Below are 19,582 nucleotides of genomic sequence, written 5' to 3'. Positions count from 1 at the left end.
TCATTCTCTTACTGATAAAGATATTAACTAAACTATGTGGCTATTTAAATAGTAGCTAAATTCAAGACTTGAAATATTCCCCAAGTATCCCCAACATAATAGTGAGCAAAAAATAGAGGTGGTGAGAAGGCATGCGTACGTGATCCCGCACGGGTTTAATTGTGTGTGGAAGTGCGTGTGTGTGTGTGTGTGTGTGTGGTGCACACACAGACATACACACATGAGAGGTGTTGGCCAACTCTAGGTGGAGGGATTTCAGATCTCTGCTTTTTTCTTTGTACCTTCTCCTATTACTTGGATCTTGTACAGGCCACTTTTGTTACGTTGTGAATGCCACAAAGTAAAAGGGGTTAAAAAAAAAAAAAAAGTCTTGTAATCCCATAAGCAGAACATTAACTTGTGTCCCTGAAACTATTTCCACTTCTTCCTTCTCTTTCCATCCTGATCTGTCTCTTCCTGGTAAGATGTTCTCCAGTTTGAAACTGCCTTCCCTGACTTACGTCACCTGTTCATGCCTCAGCATGACTAGCGCCTGCCATGCAAGTTAAAGCATAATGTTTTAGCTGCTTATTTGTGGCCTCATTATTGGGCTCCAGTTTTCCAGGACTATATACTTTGCACTCACAACTACAGACCTGCTGCGCCTTCCACTGCTGACCTTTGCTGGTAGGAGCCCAGAGTAAAGACATGCACCGGCAACTCAAAAGGCAGAGCGTGCATCCCAGGTGCACGGGCTGGAAATCTGATTTGCTTGATAGGAATAGGAGGGGAGCCCAGGATGAGAAAACAACAAAATATAGTTTCTAGAGAAGTCTTCTGGTACAGGAGACACGAGCTCTAGAGTCACCTGAACAGCAGCTCTGTCCTAATGCTTGCTGTGCCACTTGGAGCATCTCGAGCTAAAATGGTTAAGAGGGACTTGGGTTAAACGTTCTATGCCTCAGGTGACTTACCTGCAAAAGGGAGAGGATGAAGCCTAACCTGCTTCCTGACCAGACGAGAACGAGAGAGAGTATATGGCAGGGCTTCTAGAAAGACCCAGACTTGGATTACGATCGTATTGGCCAGCTATTATCACTAGACATTGTGTTGCACCCATTCTTATCTATGAGGAAGGAACTGGAGATGGAGTCAAAAGAAAGAATCTGATCAAGGTGCCATTTTTTTCTCTTGCTGAACATTTTACAAATAATTTAAAAAATTATGTTCTAAGAGATGTGGAAATTAAATAATATATCTTAAAGTGTAAGTGTACAAATCTATGATTAAATACAAACATGTTCTAAGAATTTTAAAGCCATCATCTAAATCGCTCCTAACAGATCTATACTGATCAAATTTCACTCTAATATTATTGGACTGAGCTTTACATTTGAGTCCTGTTTTTAGCTTAGACCAAATAAATCTTCAGCCAAAAAACGCTCTTTAATGTCTTCCAATGTATATGGAGAGTACTTTCTCTCATTCTCAACCATGAACCATGCAGCCATCAATTAATGTTCTAGTCTTTGTTTTTAAGTAATATTCCTTTTTCATCAGATCAGTTTGAGCAGTATTTTATTAATATACAATACTCACGTAACACTTTTCTTTTTTTAAAACCAATATTAACTAGTTAATCTTCATAGAGCTTTTGGAGGTAAAATCATTTCCTGACAAGCTACATAGATGCTCTATTACAAAAACTTAAGTATAATTAAGAAACAGTGTATAAAAATATTTCAGTTGTTATTTGTTGTACTTACATACAACATTCTGCAAGTCAAGATAGCATGAACATATGGACAGGAAGGGGAAGCAAAAATAAGTTTGTTCACTAAGACAGTAGTATGTGGGAGAGTCCTTGGGAAACTGGAAATGGACAAAGCTTTCTTAAGACTTCTGTAGCTCCCATGATTTTAAGTCCCTCTTATAATGCTCACGACAGCATTCCTGAATAATTAGAGCCCAGTCTTTTAAAATGGCTCCCAAATAATCTGCTAAAATAATCCAACCTACTACGTTATCACACATCCGAGATTACACACTAAATTATCTGCAGTGCTTTTTCCAGAGATTAATCCAAAGAAGAGTGAAGGCACTGATAAGAAAAGAAAGCCCTTTTAAAGGTTTTCTGGAAAACAAGCTCTTGGCATCTCAAATTTAACATGGCTGTGCTGGCCAGAATTTGCCGAGACTGTTTTCACTGAAGTCCCTGCATGGAATTGTCCCCTGGTAAAAGAGTGAGACATGTTGACCCAGAGTGTTGTTTTATAACCATGTCGGTAGAGTGTCTGCAAGATTAGGACCAACTTGTCCCATTATTTATCCATAACAGCATGATGGACGACTTGCACTTAGTCTTAATGAGACTCTCAGAAAGCTCTGCCACTGAGGCTAGCTACTTGGTAAGAACAGGGCTTTGTGACCAGCGGGGTAGCAGAAATCTCAGCCAAGAGGTTATCTTGGGCTCCCTGGTCCCAAAGTATCCCATGTACACATGGGGAGCTTTGGATCTAAGAGAGAAGAATGTCATGGCATGGCCTGGTGGAGGGAGGCCTCTGATGCAACCTTTGCCTGTGGTACCCATCTTTATTCGGTGCTATTGGTACGTTCTACCATTTTCTGGAACTCCTTTTCTGGAACTCCTCTTATTTTGGGTCCTGAAAATCCATAATTGAACTCTTGTCTAACTGCCACTCTGCATGTAATGTCCAACAACACTAAGGGCCTGAAATCTTCCCATCACCAGTGCCTCTTCTGCTCTCCCTCATGTCAGGAGAGTGGGAACTGTATTCTTTCCTCACCCTGGCACTGCAATCTTGTCCACTGGTAAATCTCACTGGCTCTCCTTCTGGAATGTGCTCAGAATCTGACCATGTCTCACAACTCCCACTGCCACCATCTTGGTTCAAGCCCCCATTATCTATCACCAGGATAATCCCAACAACCAAATAATGGTTCCCTCTGTTTCTGTCTGCGGCCACCTGTACTCACTTCTCAACCCAGCAGCCAGAGAGATCCTGGGGAAACAAGCCAGCCCAGGACATTCACCATTCATCTGTACCAGAAAGTCAACTCCATATTAGAACTTCCAAGGCCCTACAGGACTTGGCCTGCAGTACCTTCCTGATGTCATCTTCTAATGCTCCCTCCTAGCATCTTTGCTGTTCTCGTCCCTGCCAGGGGCACTCCCTCTTCAGGGAGGGCCTCTCTACTATGGATCCCTCTGCCTGAGTGTGGTTTCCCGGACAGTCACATTGCTACTTTCCTCGGTCCCTTTACTCAAAAATTGCCTTATCGGTGAAGCTTCCCCAGTGACCTTATGTAAAACTAATCACCAAGACCACCCAACATTTCCTACCCCTTTTCACTGCTTTATTTTTTCTACTGGGACTTATTATTATCTAACATACTATCTTCCCTCAGCAGGATGGAACCTCCCCAAGGGCAAGAATGTTCATCTGTTTTATTCTCCACCGTATTTCTGTCCCTGGGATAATGCACATAGCAGGAATTCAATACATAGTTTTGGATGGATGAATGACTATATAATTAATATAAAACAATGTTTTTGGTTTTGCTTTGAAGTTCACTGGTGTTCTAGGAAGGCATCCAGCTCCAGGTATTCCCTGGAAAACAACCAAGAGCCCCAGTGGCCCATCTACCCCAGGTAGGGAGCAGGTTCAGGAGAAAGCCCACCTCCCTGGCGGGGGTAAAGGAGGCCCTCCTTGGTTAGACTTGCTGATGCCCTTGCTCCTCAGACTAGATCATTTGGTTACTGGAGCACATCATGCTGCTTCTGCCTAGAACATCTGCTGATCCCCTGGCCTCCCTCCCTACCCCCGCTGACTACTCTGAGTTCCCATTTAACATCCAGTTTCCCTTCACCTCTTCTCTGTGTCTTCTTAGCTCTCATTGAGTGGTTCATTTCTTCCTCAGTAGTCCAGCTCCAATCTCTAAGAACTTCTAGTAGCTATGATTTTTTTTTTAAGATTTTATTTGAGAGAGAACATGAGCAGGGGGAAGGGGCAGAGGAAGAAGCAGGCTTCCCGCTGAGCAGGGAGCCCAGTGGGGGACTCCATCCCAGGACCCTGAGATCATGACCCAGGTGCCTCTGTGGCTCTGTGTATGGTGGTCTCCTCCACTTGACTTTGAAGGAGGGAGTGCCTAAAGATGTTTTTTCTGATAGTTTCACTTGCCCCAGTACCCAACAGGAAGGTCAACCCACTGGACGTACCCAGCAAATGCCACTGATTGAAGAAGTAAGAACCAAACTGAGAAGAAGGAACAGCACAAAGAGAATTTAATCCCCTCAGGAGGAGGATTCCAAGACTCTAGACCTGAGACCACATGACCTCATGCAAATGCATCCATTTTTCTACCCCCAAACAGATAGCATTCCTTCCCTCCCTACCTCACAGGGGTTGTGTGGCTTAAATGATAAAATGATTTTTATCGATGTACAGATCATAAATCTTGCTCTACCTTTCTTTTTTCTTTTTTTTTTTTAAAGATTTTATTTATTTATTTGACAGAGAGAAATCACAAGTAGGCAGAGAGGCAGGCAGAGAGAGAGAGAGAAGGAAGCAGGCTCCCTGCTGAGCAGAGAGCCCGATGCGGGACTCGATCCCAGGACCCTGAGATCATGACCCGAGCCGAAGGCAGCAGCTTAACCCACTGAGCCACCCAGGCGCCCCCTTGCTCTACCTTTCAATCGCTGAACCGATTCAGCAAATACGGAAGTGACTAGATTGACAGCTGGCGATATCTAAAGGAACTATGCCTCTACTGCTTACTGCATTCAAACAGGAGAAAACCAGGAAGTGTTCTCCAAAAAGAATATTAAAACCCAGGTTATAGGGGTGCCTGGTGGCACGTCGGTTAAGCATCCAACTCATAACCTCAAGGTTATGACATTGAGCCCAACATGGGTCCCGGAGTGTGGAGCCTGCCTGGGCTTCTCTCTCCCTCTCCTGCTCCCGTCGCTCCCCACCCCCCCACCCCTTGCCTGTACACACATATGCTCTCTCTCTCAAAAAAACAAAATGAAACAAAACCCCCCAAAACTCAGGTTATATACTCCACATTCGCATATTGAGGAAGAGATATATTATATAATGCATATCACTATGTATAGAGGACTGTAATTTGCTGTTCATTCTACTCTAATACAAGGAATAACAGGAAGCTTTCCAGCAAAATTAATGTTTATTAATTTTTTTAGAGGCTGTAATACAGGAGCTGAGAGCATAAGCTTTGGAGTCTGTCCACTTAGGTTTAAATAACACTGCAGTTTTCACATTGTTCTCTTGGAAAATTAAGCTCCTTCTGCCTCAGGATGCACCTAAGTTAGAGGCAGTTAATAAGGCACTTATCTCATGTGGTTGCTTGAGAATTAAATGAGACAACACATGTGAAAGGTTAGAATGGTGCCTTGTACATAGTCAGTGCTCATTACATTTTGGCTATTTTTTTTTTCCATTTTGGCTATTGTTAATGGCATTCGTGACTCTCAAAATTTCAGTGTGTCCGTGTTTTTCCGTACTGACGTCATACTAACTTAAATGTAATGGATGGTGAAAATCAAAATGTTCAAAATACTTTAGCGCTTTGGATTCCTTTGTCTCAACAGCTCTGCCCCCTCCTCAACCCTCCATCTTGCCTTGGACAGCTGATGTCAAGACAGCACTCAGAGGGAAAGCGTAGCTGGGATCATGCAGCTGAAGAAGCAACTGTTCTCAGGAAGCTCACAGTTGGGTTCTTGCCCCTCCTCTCCCTCACCTCCCCTACCCTGGGATGCAAGCATGGCTTGTTAGGAGGTCACCGTAACCTGTCCAAAGGTGTGATTAATAACCTGGGGCTAAATTAGATCCACTGTACCTGACCTCACAGTCTGACGACCCATTTCCTCCTTCTTCATAAAAGGAATCAAAAAGTCCTTCTCCACCAACACTAGGACTGAACTTCTAACTTCTCCAACTGGTTCCCCGTCTCAGCATGGAAAAACGCTAAACCCAGCCAAGACTCCTGGGAATAACAGCGGATCAAGGTTCTGAACACCTGATCTCTCATGCTCATAATGCTGTCTGGCGTAAGTCCCTGACACTGCTGTGTGTTAGCTCCCTAATCCTTAATGCTGTGATATAAACTACTCAGGAAGTTTTAAGGGACGATTAGACGGGCAAATGAATGTGGGGAAAACCATGTGGAAATTTACGAGAATCATATGAATGAAATGTAATTCTAATATAAGATGACTGGCTCATTTGCCTTCCTCCCTATTTTAGTATACTGATCTGGATCCCTGAAGCCATGCCATTATAAACATTTCTCCTATCAGAAAAAACTTTATTTGAAGAGAATATAATAATTTATTCAAGTCATGGGGTTCTAAAGATGAGTGATATGAAAATAAATAACGGACTTTGGAATAAGCACAAAAATACTTGAGATTTTTAAAAAGTGAGGATTCTCATCAGCAGTGAATATTAATAAAGCTAAAAGAGATTCCTCTGTGGGGTGGAAAGAAAAAGATTAGGTCCTTGTTGAGCTCTGTCTGTCTCCATTCCAAAAACAATAGAGCAAAAATAATCAGTCTCCACCTCCAGATTGTCTCCACCTGCTACGACCTTCAAGTTATTTTCACAGTGATGAATAAGTCTAGGTAGAACAGAACAGCGAGACCATTTTGAATTTCACACAGGGTTTCCTCCAGCATTGTCCTGAAATTCCAGGCATTTTCCCCCCTGCCCTAAACGCACCACACTTCTTAGCTTCAGATGCTAGAATGGAACTGAATTCTTAGTTCTGAATTCATTCTGAATTGCCTGAATCAGATACTTCAACCCAATAAAGCGGTCGAGTAGGGGTCGGGGGAAGGGAGCAAATAGGAAGAGCAGCAAAGGAACCTAACACGTTGTGACGTCCTAGATGCTTTATAGGGATTATCTCTTTACTCTTCACAGCAACCTTGCTTGGTAGATATGCCTTCCTCATTCCAGACAGATCACTGAAGGCTCAGAGAGCAAAGGTACTTGTTCAGAGTGACACCTCCAGAAAGTGCTCAGCTGGAGTGTAAAACACATCCTATCTGATGCTACTTCCAAGACAACCTAGAGCTCATCCTTTAAAACCCTAGGAAAATGGGAATTCTTTAAGATTTTTTAGTACCTCAATGATATCTATTGGAGGGTTCACTGTCAATACTGAAAATACTGCCGTATATAAGTGTCTGAGGAGTCTTTTCAAAATCTAAGTCAAGTGGTTGAGACGCAGAAGTGTCTGAATATAGAAGGAACTAAAAGGGGGTAAGCGAATACTATCTTTGATAGCTTTTAGTAAAACTTGAGTGCGAACTTGAATGTGTAGTCTACAAATAGAGAGAGGCGTGAAGGGCAGAGGTAGCCTTTGGGGTATCCATGGCGAAAGGGAAATAAGAGAGAAAAGGTCTTTGAATACGAAACTGGATTAAAAACAGGAAGAATTTCCTCCCTCAATCTACTATTCATTCGAATGATTTGAAACCAAACAGAAGATGAGGAAGAACATGTTCAGATGACTTGGATAATTTTCAACCCAAACTGACTTAGACCAGTTAAGAGAAGTAGGTTCTACAGGAAAATGAGTTTCTGTACAATTAAAATGTCTCCCACAATTAGTCAGCTAGATCTCTCCTTGAAAGAACATTCTAGGGCTTTCTTCTGACCAGACCCTCGGTTTGACCACTGAATTGTTTTATGTAAAAGAAATCCACAACAAAAAGACAGCCATCTCCAAGTAGTCCAATTGAAATGTTCAAATCATTTTGTGATTAACTTTTATAACAAAGTATTTTCCTTAAGAACACTGTTCCATCCGTGATAGAGTACATGAAAACGAAATTACCTTTTTAGAATTCAAAAACTCCATTTATCTGTGTAAGAGTAAATTGCTTTTAATTAGGGTTTAGAGAAACAAGGATGCGTCATCTCACTAGGCGCCTAAAAAAGGCAGTTTTTAGAGTTATACTTTGGCTGGGTTAAAGAGCTGAGCTGTAGCTTGCTAACCAGGAGGGTCACCCATCTCAAGAGAGTCACACCACAAACCCCTCTCTTCTTTCTCATGATGGCTCCCAGCATGATTAAAGCACTTTTCTGCCTTAGGTTTTCCTCTCACTTGCCACGGCAATGTTTCTCAGTTGGGAATGCTAACCTGACCACAAGAGCCTCCAGCAAGCCAACCCCATGTCCACAGGCATCCATTAGCCATTCTAAGAGCAGGCAAAGAAAGACAAATCAGGGAGATGGTGGGACAGGAGGAGCAGAAGAGGGTAAGAAGGAAGAGGAGGGAGAAATAAGGGAGAAGAAGAAAAGAGAAGAAGTAAGATAGGAGGGAAGAAGTGCAGAAAGAAGTCGATCTTAAGAGAAAGTGGAATTGGGCCCCCTCTAGGCACGCCACTGAGCTACTAGGGTAGCCTCCTCCTGCCATGACTTTCTTTCCCCAGAGAGGAAGCCGGGTTACAACTCCTCTGTGCCATGATTACCTGGATGAGTTCGTCCAGCTCAGTCGAATTGACACAGGAGTGTTGGGAAATGAATGTTTGCTTCTGGATCACAATGGTGGTCCTCTGTGAAATCTCATGAGGCTGCTCCAAGGTTTTGAACACGGTGGCTCCGATGATCAGATAGAGGACAACCACCAGGAAAATCGTGGAGACCGTCTTCCATTTCATAACATTAATGGTCGTGTCACTCTCCACCCGGGAAGCAAGCACTGTGGGTTTCGTGGAAAACGAGAGCCTCGGTTTGGAGTTCTGAGCGGCAGATTTAGGGTCCAGCAAGTCAGGTGCCGCCACTGACAACAACAGAGAAGGAAGGTTAGGTCGGAGAAGAGTAGTAGAGGGGCTTCTTTAAGGGCTGAGCGAAGGCGGACTGAACTCCACTGCCCTCCTGGTGGAAGGTCTGGAACCAACCAGAGTGCTCCCACTAGCTCACATCCAGGACTTTATCAAGGAAAAGGGGCTGGGTCTCAGCTCTCTGCTGCTATTGGGGTTCCAGATGGGAGGAAGAAAACAGGAGGTGGACCAAGAAAGTTTAAAAAATAAATAAATAAAACAACACCCGAGGTCTTTCTAATTAATTTTTAAATTTACATCTGTTTGCCGTGCTACTCAATAAAGACTGAACTCCTAAGAATTGATAGTACTGAACTATCTCATGAATACTCATGAAGAAGGTTCATGGATGATTCCTGTTCTCAAGAACTTAACCCTCTATACTGCAAGCAACTGACACAAGGAATATTCTTTATTTTTATGGAAACATTCATTGTAATAGAGGGATTGTATTATAAGCGAATTTGGGATCCAAACATTGTTGCTCAAAGTAAAACATTAGTCATTTTCTCGTAAAACACGGTGGTAAGTAAACCACTCAATTGCCCAATCATTTCTTTTTTGCCTACCCTCTAAAGTGGTTCATGATTAAACAGTCTCTGTATCTTGTTATATAATCTCTGACATCTTGAAAAAAAAAAAAAGTCTTGCTACCTCTTCTGGCACAATCCTAGGTGCAACCAAGACAGGACTAGTTCCTTCCATTTCAACAGTGAACGTTATCCAGAAAAAAAGAAAAAGTAAAACCTTATCTTACACCTTAGACCCTCCGTGCTCTGTACAAAGCTAATTGCTCCATGAGAGCGGATTTATGTGTTCCCTTACAAAATCCCATATACTCTGAGGTGACAGTAAATCCATTTATTATTTATCTCAGCTCTTCAAAAACATCATTAATGGATTTCTTTTCAGAAAATACAAAGACACTAGACTTCTGCTTGGTAAGGGGGAAACAAGCCATCTGCTACAGAATGACTGGAAAGGCAACACTGAACCAAAAAGGTTAACAGAGTAGCCAGAAAAGAAAAAACAAACAAACAAACAAACAAACAAAAAATCAAATACAGGGGGACTTTTAAAAACCACCAACTCAACCAGAACAATGAATTTAGAGTCCAAAATTGTTACAGATATAAGTAAAATTACTCTGGTATATATAATACAGGTCTGATATAATAACAACCTAACCTAAAAGACACTTTTAGGTAAGCATCTGAGAAATCCCTGTGGAATTACACCCAAATATCCTACAGGAACCTGAAATCACTCGAGGATAAGAAGAGAACGGAAAGTGTTAGCTTTCACAGGGTTAGATACCCTACACTCCTGACCACCACTGTGTGTTAAACGTAGGTCTATCACAATCTGAGTTCAGAAAATAAATCATCAGTTGCCCATCACAAAGAAGCTTCGCAAACAAAGCTATTTGAAGTCCCAGACCTAAGCAGTGTTGTACAGTGGTGGCCGATAGCAGAGGGCTCCTCAAACCAGCAGAAACCCTGAGTGGCTCTGACTCTGTAGACAGGAAGTCAGAGCTCCAAGAAGTGACTATACAGACTGAACTGCTCATTTCAGCAAGGTACGGTGGTTCAACCCTGGATCCAGGTATGGACACGTTTCCCTCCTGATACAGTCACCTGTTCAGATTAAAGCCACGAACCAGTAGACACCTTTGGTAATAGTTATAAGGGCAACTTCGCTCAAAATCAGTACTGGGTATGTCTTTTAGTGTTTTAATTGGGAAAACTTTTTTTAACAGACATGCTGGTAACAGCTGATCTCACTCTCACCTGCTGGCTAGCTACGCCACCCTGCCGCCGAGCTACATAGTGTGTCTTGAGTGAAAAATAAAGGTCATCATCTAAAATTAACCCATCTTTGGAATAAAGATAACAGGAAACCCACATTATTTCTCTGAAGGAAGCTTTCCAAACCTTTCCTTTCCAATTATCCGTGCTCTCATATTTCTGGTTTTTCACACCAGAGGTTTCTACTCTGTAGAAGTGGAAAACACCAGGACTGTTTACCTTGATGCATCCAAATCCCAATCCTAAATCCCAATGCCACACTAACACATTACAATGATATGCTTTTAGGGGAAAGGACAGATAGGTTTTTTAAAAGATTGTGTGTGTGTGTGTGTGTGTGTGTGTGTGTATAAAGCTAATACATTTCCTGATGAAGTTTAGTTCTTTTTTTTCCTCCCATTCTTTGAAAAATTTTTTATTAATTATTTTTATTAACATATAATGTCTTGCTTGCCCCAGGGGTACGGGTCTGCAAATCATCCGTCTTACACATTTCACAGCACTCACCATTATCACATATCCTCCCCAATGTCCACAGAAGTTTAATTCTTTTAAGCTACTCTCGTATTTTTTTAATTAGCAGAAATATATATAGATGCACATTTGGCAGACAGAATGGACAGCAATTGGTAAAACACCAAAATAAAAAAGAACAGCGTTTTCTCTCAGTCTAACATGGGGAACCTCTGTGTTTCCATCTCCACATCCTTTGATGTATGATCAGGCAGAAACGCGCCTCAGAACAAGGAATCAAAGAGTCGTCCCTTGCACACACTGTCATCACCACCACTACCTCCCTCCTCTGCCTCCAGCACATCACAGTCTCCTCTTAATCCCGGGCTCCCATCCTCACGCAGGTATGCCTTCCACGCTTGGGGCCGCAGCAGACGACTCAATGGCAAGAGAAACGAGCTTTTTTTCAGCACCACTGCCTGTCCCACCACGCAATGGGCAACAAGTGTGACCAGGGTCACCATGCGTCCTGCCTGTCTGCTGCTCCCAAGGGCTGACACTCCTCCTCCTTCGGAAACTCCCCCAAGGTGTCCCAAACCCACACCCGAGGCAGATGCAGAAGCCCCAGGCACCAGCGGGAGAGGGGGGAGCAGCAGGCAGCCGAGGAGCCCGGCTTCGGTGTGCCTCCAAGCCGAGATTATGACCCAACACCTGGGACGGGCAACGAAGGCGGAGGACGTCCACTTGCTGCCAGCCGGGCTTCTGCAACCCTCCCGGTCCCGGCAGGGGCGGGAGAGCGCCAGGCGGGAGGCTTGGGGGCGGGGGTGGGCACCCGGGGGGTCTCACCTCCTGCTCTATAGCCGGGTCTCTCCCGCGAGGCGCTGGGAAGCATGAGGCATGCAGCATTCAAAATGTTTTTTGAAAAAGACGGACTTGAAGCTTTTACAAACACGCCATTGTACTCACTTCTTATTCAGAGTCGGGCTGCGCGCTCCGAGCTGCACGGGCAGGCATTTTCCCCGGCTTTGTTTTACAAGGTGGGGAGAGCGGGGCTGGACGCGGGAGGGGGTGGGGGGGGGAGCGTGAGAAGAAACGAAATCGCGGGAAGGAGGGGACACCGGCGGGCTGGGCAGAGGGCGAGGCCGAGGCCAAGTTGGGCGCTGGCGCCGCCGCCCCCGCACGCGCCTGCGGCCGGGCCCGGGTCACCCGGAGAGCGCGGGCGACCCGGGTCCCGCGCCGGCCGGCAGCCGCCGCCGCAGCCGCGCGCTCCGCCCCGGGTTCCGCGCTGGCCCGTCCCCGGCGCGGCGCGGCGCGGGGGCGGTCGGTGCAGCCCGAGCGGCCGTGCGCCCCGGCGTCTTTGTGCGCGAGCCTCGCTCTGCCCCTCTTCGCATGTCTTTGTGTGTCTCCCCCGGCAAAGCCCTCGGGCCCCGGGGGGCGGGGGGTGTGGCACCGGCTCGGCGCGCCGGGCGCCCTCCTGCCCGCAGCTCGGCCGCCCTCCGCCGCTCTCCCTGCCAGGCTCGCTGCTCTCGTCCCTCGCCCGCTCCTTTCCCTCCTTTCGGAACTCCCTCCCCCTCGCCTCCCCCCACCCTCCGTCTCCCCGCCTGGGCTCGCCTCTCCGCAACCCCTCCTAGCCTAACCCGCGCCGGCGTCTCCCCTGCCTCCTCGCCTGGGGGCACTGCCCTGGGGCTCACCTGCTGCCTCTGCCCTCAGCCCCTTCCACTGGCGCTGCCCCCTCCCCACATGCCCATTCCCACTATCAGGCGCACAGACCGAGCTCCAACCTATCTCCTTCCAGGGCGGGGTGCGGGACTATGCTCTGGGGCGCGGGTCCCAGGACCCCTGCACGTAAGCATCTTCCGCTCCCCTTGCACCCCCCCCCCCCACAACCAGGGTTGTACAGAGAACTGCCCCCACGGGCGCCCTGAGACCCCCGGAGTGGGGTCGGTAATGGGGTTACTGGCTCCTTCCAGTCTACGCCTGAGGAAGTGTTGTCGAGTCACCAGCAACCCCCACCACACCCCACCTCCTCCTCGGTGCTTAACCTGGGCAGCGAGCTCTGACAACAGAAGGTTCCAAACCAGAAAGGATGGGGAACGCACCGGGAGCTAGGGTGAAGACATCTAAGGATGCAGAGGGAATGGAAGAAAAATCAGACGCTCTCAGGACAAGACCCCTTTGCAGGGGACAGGGGTTGCGGCTCTTCTCGGCGGAGCTGCGGAGTGGGAGACCTGGGACCTCAGTCTGAGCTCGGCGCTCCTGCACACCTCGGCATGGAGATCCCAGTTTGGCGGCTACCAGACCCCGCCCAGACTCGTAGACGGCCGCGCGGGGGCAGCTGAACGCGTGGCTGCAGGGGTGCGGGCACCGAACCCGCAGAGGAGGGGGAAGAGAGCGCGCAGCTGAAATAGGTTAGTCCCCCTCGTCACACACGTGATGTAACAGAACTTGAGCCCGAGTGTAAACTCGCTCTTCCTTCTTCCTTTGGCTGCGGGAATAGCCCGCTGACCTGCACCCTCCCACCTCCGCCCTGTGCTCCTTTATCTCCCAGAAAGGCTGCTGGGCCAACTTGAAGTACTTTGCCAGCTACCGGGAGAACTTCCTCGTGAAAACTGTAGATGGGAGAAGCTAGTGAAAGCTATAGACCCAGAGGAGGTCAGGCAGAGCAGAAACACCCTCGATGGCCAAAAGAGCGTTATAAACCTTCGGCAGGACTGTGGCCATCCATGCTCGAAAATGCCAAATTATTTTTTAAATTCCAGAATGGACTCAGCACCTCTTCCTCCTATTAAAAAACGTCTTCCTTATTAGGAATTCCTTCCTGCTGGAACAGAAACATGTTTTTCTCCACTTCTGCTCTCAATATAATCGGATATCCTTTCTGAAATGTGAATCTGATCCTCTCACTTAAAACCGTTTCAAACTCTCTAGGTGACATATAATTTGCTTCCTGATCTGGCTTATTTTTTTCATTCCAGGCCTCTCTGGGTCCTTCATCTTCCCTCACACACCCTCCCCCAGTTTTACATGACTAAGACATTGTATTAGTCCGGTTCTCCAGAGAAACAGAACTGATAGGGCATGTGTGTACGTGTGTACAAAAGATTTATTTTAGGAATTGGCTCGCACTGTCGTGGGCTTTGGCAAGTCCATTTGAAATTCCTAGGGCCGTTCTGGCAGGCTGGAAACTCGGGCAAGAGTTGATGCTTCTGTCCTGAATTTCTTATTTTCTGGGAAACGTCAGTTTTTGCTCATCAGACCTTTGACTGATTATATGAGACCTACACACATCATTAAAGGTAATCTTTCCTTCAAGTCTGATGATTATAGATTGCAACCACATGTACAAAATACCTTCACAGCAACACCTAGATAAGTGTTTAACCAAATAACTAGATACGGTAGCCAAGCCACCTAAAACTAATCATCACAGGTGATGTCCTTCAGATCTGCCAGCAGTCTGGAAGTTTCTCCCGAATCCTAGCTCATTAGGTGTCTGGCTGTTTGCTTCCCGGGCAACCTGGCCTTCTGTCTTTACACTTGCCACAGTGTGTTATGCTTCTTCAGACTACACTGTAAGCTCAGTGAGGGCAGAAGCCATATCTCTCTGATCCCCATAATATCCACAATAACCAGTGCCTGGTTTGAAACAGGTATTCGAGGGGAGCCTGGGTGGCTCAGAAGGCCTCTGCCTTCGGCTCAGGTCATGATCCCAGGGTGCTGGGATCAAGCCCCTCATCGGGCTCTCTGCTCAGCGGGGAGCCTGCTTCCTCCTCTCTCTGTCTGCCTACTTGTGATCTCTGTCTGTCAAATAAATAAAATAAAATCTTTAAAAAAAAAAGAAACAAAGAAAAACAAATAGGTATTCGAGAAACATCTGAATGACAGTGTGGATGAAGACATCGTTCACCTGGCCTCTCTTCAAGTATTTGGAACCAGCGTATATAGGACACGAGATGAATTCACCACCTTCAGAATTACTTCTATCCTATCACAGGCTTTTTGTTCCCCAGATGAAATGATCCCAAACACTTTGAGATTTGCTTGTTTGTTAACTTCTCTCCTTTCGTTTAACAGCTTGGTGATTCTTTCTTGCTCTTTCTCAGTCTTTTGCAAGTTTAACCACACCTTGCCAGGCTCCCGTCCTCTGTCAAACTGGCTCATGCTTACTACAGGGAGTGATTAACTCAGAGTTTATGTACCTCTGCATAGTGCTCCCCTTTCCTAGACTCATGGGATGGAGGACTCCCTTCCAATCCCAAACGCTGAATCCTCTTTTCCCTCCTTTTCTCCAGCGGTGTATCCGTAGTAGCTGTCTTCCGTCATCCCCCTCGCATTATTCTCTCGTTAGACCCATACGTATGGGGGGAGAGGGAGGAAGCACAGATTTTCTCTATAGAGACGTTAAAACCAGATCAAAAGAAAAATTCCAAACTGAAACATCGGCAGGAATTGCTCCAACAAGCCAGCCTCAGCCTCACAAATAACTTGAAAGAACCAAGAAAGCAGTTTCCACACTGACTCGAGCCCTGCTTTCCACTGTAGCCCCCAGGGCCCCCTCAGTTAAATACTCCTACCACTTTAAGGGCCTTCTTGTACCAAACACATACTAACTCACTGTGTTTGAAGTAAGAGGGAGAAAAGGAAGTAGACTAGTTTGTGTATCATTGAACCTGGAGAAACAAGGAAAGGGGGAGGTATATCTTGTTTAATTTTATGCCTTCATTTCTTAACACATATAAATACCATTAAAAGTAAAATAGGAAGACTAGGTAGACTTGATGTCTTTCATGCCACAGGACTATTCAACATTGCTTAATTTTACTTCAGTGGAAGGAAAACCTGAAATACGTAATAAAAAGAGTGAGCCCCCTCAAATTCTATACTCCTGTCATTCCGGTGCTTTCAACGTTGCTGTTCTGCTTTCCAACTAGCAGTATGAAATCTACAGGACTTCATTTCTATGTTATTGTGCTTTTTGACCTTGGCCTACTTGTAGTTACCAAAAAAAAAAAAAAAAAAGAAAGAAAGAAAGAAAGAAGAAAAAAGCATGCCACTGTCCCTCCCATAATTCCAATCAGACTTGTAATTTTGGAGTCCCAAGTGATCTCCGTGGGTGTCCTGTCTCTACCATTTGTGAACCATGTGAGTTTGAGGGAGTCGCTTTATCTCTCTGACCATCAGTCCATCAGTTTCCTCCTCTACCAAACAGGGAGAATACACTGAACTCAGAAGAGATTGTCCTAAGTATCGAAGTGAGACCACATATATGACTTTACCATTGTTAAGTCTTCAAGAGAATTTTATTCTCTCCTGTGATTGGCTTAACCTCATGAGCCAGCCCAAGGTAGACCACCACTTTTTAACTCTATGGTAACTCCTGCCATTTATTTAATCTTATGGATAACATCCTTGCATAGATCTGAGAGAAGGAAGAATGAAGCACATCCATCAAATATTTACTGAATGTCTACCAGCTGCCATACAGGAGCTCGGTGGATATCACAAGGTTGCTGCCCTCGTTAAGCTTCTGGTCTGGAGAGGGAAGGTGCTAAACAAGCAAAAATTAAAATTCTAGTTAAGTGCAATAAAGAGAAGGTAGAGGGTGCTATGAGAGTATCAAATCCTAGAAGGTCAGAGTGGGTCTGTCCAAAGGAGTCTATGGGTAAGCCCTGAAGATGGAGGAGGGTAGAGAGTAGGGGTGAAGAGGGAGAGCCACAGTGCAAGGGAAGAGCTTCCTCAAGAGAAGGAGGAGCATGTAGAGAGACTGGGGTGGGCAGAAACATCGTAATTAGAATTTGGGGAGCTCAGAGAGAGAGGACTTATAGTAGACAGTGACCAAGTGATCAAGCAGAGGCCAGGTCACATGGCACTTGGATTTTCATTAGTGGGATTAGTGGGACTTTGACAAATTTTCAACAGAGCACTAGACTCATCAGAGGGCATTAAAACAAAAACAAAACAGAGAACAACCACTCTGGTAGCTAGAGAACAGATAGAAGGCAGGTAACAATGTAGACAACGAATTCAGATGTTATTGCTTTAGCCCAGGTGAGAGATTCATGGGATGGGAGGGGGGAGGGGAAGGGGGGACATGAGAGGTGGCAGTAGATCAAGAGGGCTCTATGATCCATTGGTGTGGGATGTGAATGATGAGGAAGAGGGTAAGCATTTTCCAAGAGGTTCTAGTTCACTACAAACTTGGAGGAGACAACTATGTAGACAGTACATGAGTGCAATGCTTGAGTGATGTGGTCCTTCCTGAGGGCACTTACCTCCCTCTCTCCTACCTGCTGTGTTTTCTGTGGGACTCATCCTACTTGTGGGTACAGTGTCTGTCCTGGGTCCCAGCCAATACAGTCATGATTCCTCAGCCTTTCAGCTGATTCAGGCATGAACCTGCGACCCACTCAGCCAATGAAATTTATGTCATAGCTTCTGAGAGAAGAGATTTTCACACTATACCACTGACCTTGAACCCATAAACCTCACAGTTTATTAATCCAATAAGAGAGGAGGAGGTACCAGAAAATAGAGCCAATATGGAGCAAACAAAACAAGATGATCAGGTCATGTTTGATGGATCCTCTATACCAAACCTCACCATAAGGCACACACTTTTTCTTTTTGTATAAGCCAGCTTGCGTTGAGACTTCAGACACTAAAAATCGAGAGTTCTAACTGAAACACGGCAGTGTAGAAATTGGGAAATAATTGGAGAAATTGGGAAATAATCTACCTATATGGAAGTCTCTAAGTTGACCCCCAGTGATTCCTGCCTCTTGGTATTCATGTCCCATGTTTTACCCTCTCCTTGCCTGGGGGCTGTCAATGAACAGAATATAGTGTAAGCGATGGGATGTTCCTTCCAAGATAAGGTTATAAAAAGACCATGTACTCCCTCTTATTCTCTCTCGGGATCTCTCCTTCTGGTGGAAGCCAGCTGCCATGTGATAAAGCAGCCTTGAGGAGAGACCCATGTGAGCCTGGAAATGCATCTCCTGAGGTCTTCCAACAGCCAAGCAAATGAGCTTGGAAGAGGGTCCTTCCCCAGTCAAGCCATGAGATGACTGTAGTCCTACACTGTACCCGGGTACAGCCTCTTAAGAGACCCTGAGCCAGAACCATTCATGTTAAGTTCCTCTGAGATTCTTGACCCCTTGAAAGCTGGGGGAGCATAAATCTTTCTTATTTCTCAGCTGCAAAATTTTGGGGTGACCTGCTATGTGGCAACAGATAATACTATAACTTCTAAGAGTTAAATTCGAAGTAAGCTTATGAAGTGTCAGTCAGACTTAAGCTATACAAATTACACTAAGAAGGCAAGTCCTCCAAGGCCTAAACGTATTCATCTGAAGTACTAGAATGTGTTCATTAGAAGGAAAGTTGGACATCATTGGAAGAAGAGCAAAGGCTTTCTAGAACAGTGGATGTTGAACCCGAACATGCATCAGAATCTGGAGTGCTTAGAGACCACAGGCTGCTGAGTCTGTCCTCACAGTGTCTGATGCATCACATCTGGGCTGAGGCCTGAGAACTGGCACAAAGAACAAGTTGCAGGTGGTGTTGAAGCCACTAGTCCATGGAGCACACATTGAGCATCCCAGGAGAAGAGCAGGATTTGGGTTCACTGTGCTCTGAGAGCTCACAGTCACAGAGGCCATCTCTGCAGGGGTGAGAAACTGGGACAGATGGCAGCTCCTGATTTGGTTGAAAAATGGTGACAGGCATCGGCCCAGACCACCGTTCATCCTCATTCTCAAAGGTGTTCAGTCTAAAAGTTCTTTCTATCTGCAATACCACCAAAATGTTTTATGCCATTTCTGGTACAGGAAACGGTACAAGAAATGCACTTATTCACTCATTCAATGATGCATGTATTTATTTAGTACTATCTGTGTGTCAAAGGGCATTGTTGCAGTGTTTGGGGATATATGGGCGCAAAGAAGATATGCCAGATCTTTATAATTGTGGAGTTAAAATAAGAAAAGAATGACACTCATGGAACCAAGTCTGTGTCTATTCAGCAAAACATCACTGAGTTGCTGGGAGGATTTCAGATTAAAGGGCCTCACTCTGAAAAGTGAAAAAAAAAAAGTCATTTTCCCCTAGAAGTCTGCAAAATTCATCAAAATCAGGACATTCATTTTGCAGAAATAAGTCACTCTAAAATATATAACACTCAGCAATATTTTTAGGGGGTTTGTATACGTGCTTACTTAAAAATGAACGCATGTGCACAAAAAATAGGAAGAAAGGTAAGATTTTCTCAAGTAAACAAGAATCTCTTTTATAATGGTAATTCTTAGTTCTGTGTGATTTCTGTTTCGTATTGAAAATTCATGTAAGTCGATACACCCATCTTTTGAATATAAACATCAGTGCTTGAATCATGTGTCCCTGCCAGTGTTAATTATTAAATATAAGCTAATATTGAGATATAATTTTGCTCAACCAGGAATAAGGTAGT

General features: G+C 45.3%; 1 protein-coding gene across 5 annotated transcripts in view; it reads right to left on the bottom strand.

The window, feature by feature from the left end:
- Positions 1–19,582, bottom strand: part of KCNK2 (potassium two pore domain channel subfamily K member 2) — a 223,915-nt gene that overhangs the window by 139,754 nt on the left and 64,579 nt on the right. For 2 of the 5 annotated variants that reach the window (XM_059414013.1, XM_059414014.1), the window contains exons 1-2: positions 11,962–12,074; positions 8,504–8,814 (exon numbers count right to left, since the gene is read on the bottom strand). In XM_059414013.1, coding sequence (XP_059269996.1) covers positions 8,504–8,814; positions 11,962–12,007 — 357 coding nt within the window. In that variant the 5' untranslated portion in view covers positions 12,008–12,074. The other 3 variants (XM_059414015.1, XM_059414017.1, XM_059414016.1) reach the window with 2 other exon arrangements.

Source organism: Mustela nigripes, chromosome 10 (assembly GCF_022355385.1).
Source record: "Mustela nigripes isolate SB6536 chromosome 10, MUSNIG.SB6536, whole genome shotgun sequence".
Taxonomy (NCBI): Eukaryota; Metazoa; Chordata; class Mammalia; order Carnivora; family Mustelidae; genus Mustela; species Mustela nigripes.
This window is presented reverse-complemented; position numbering and strand designations above follow the sequence as displayed.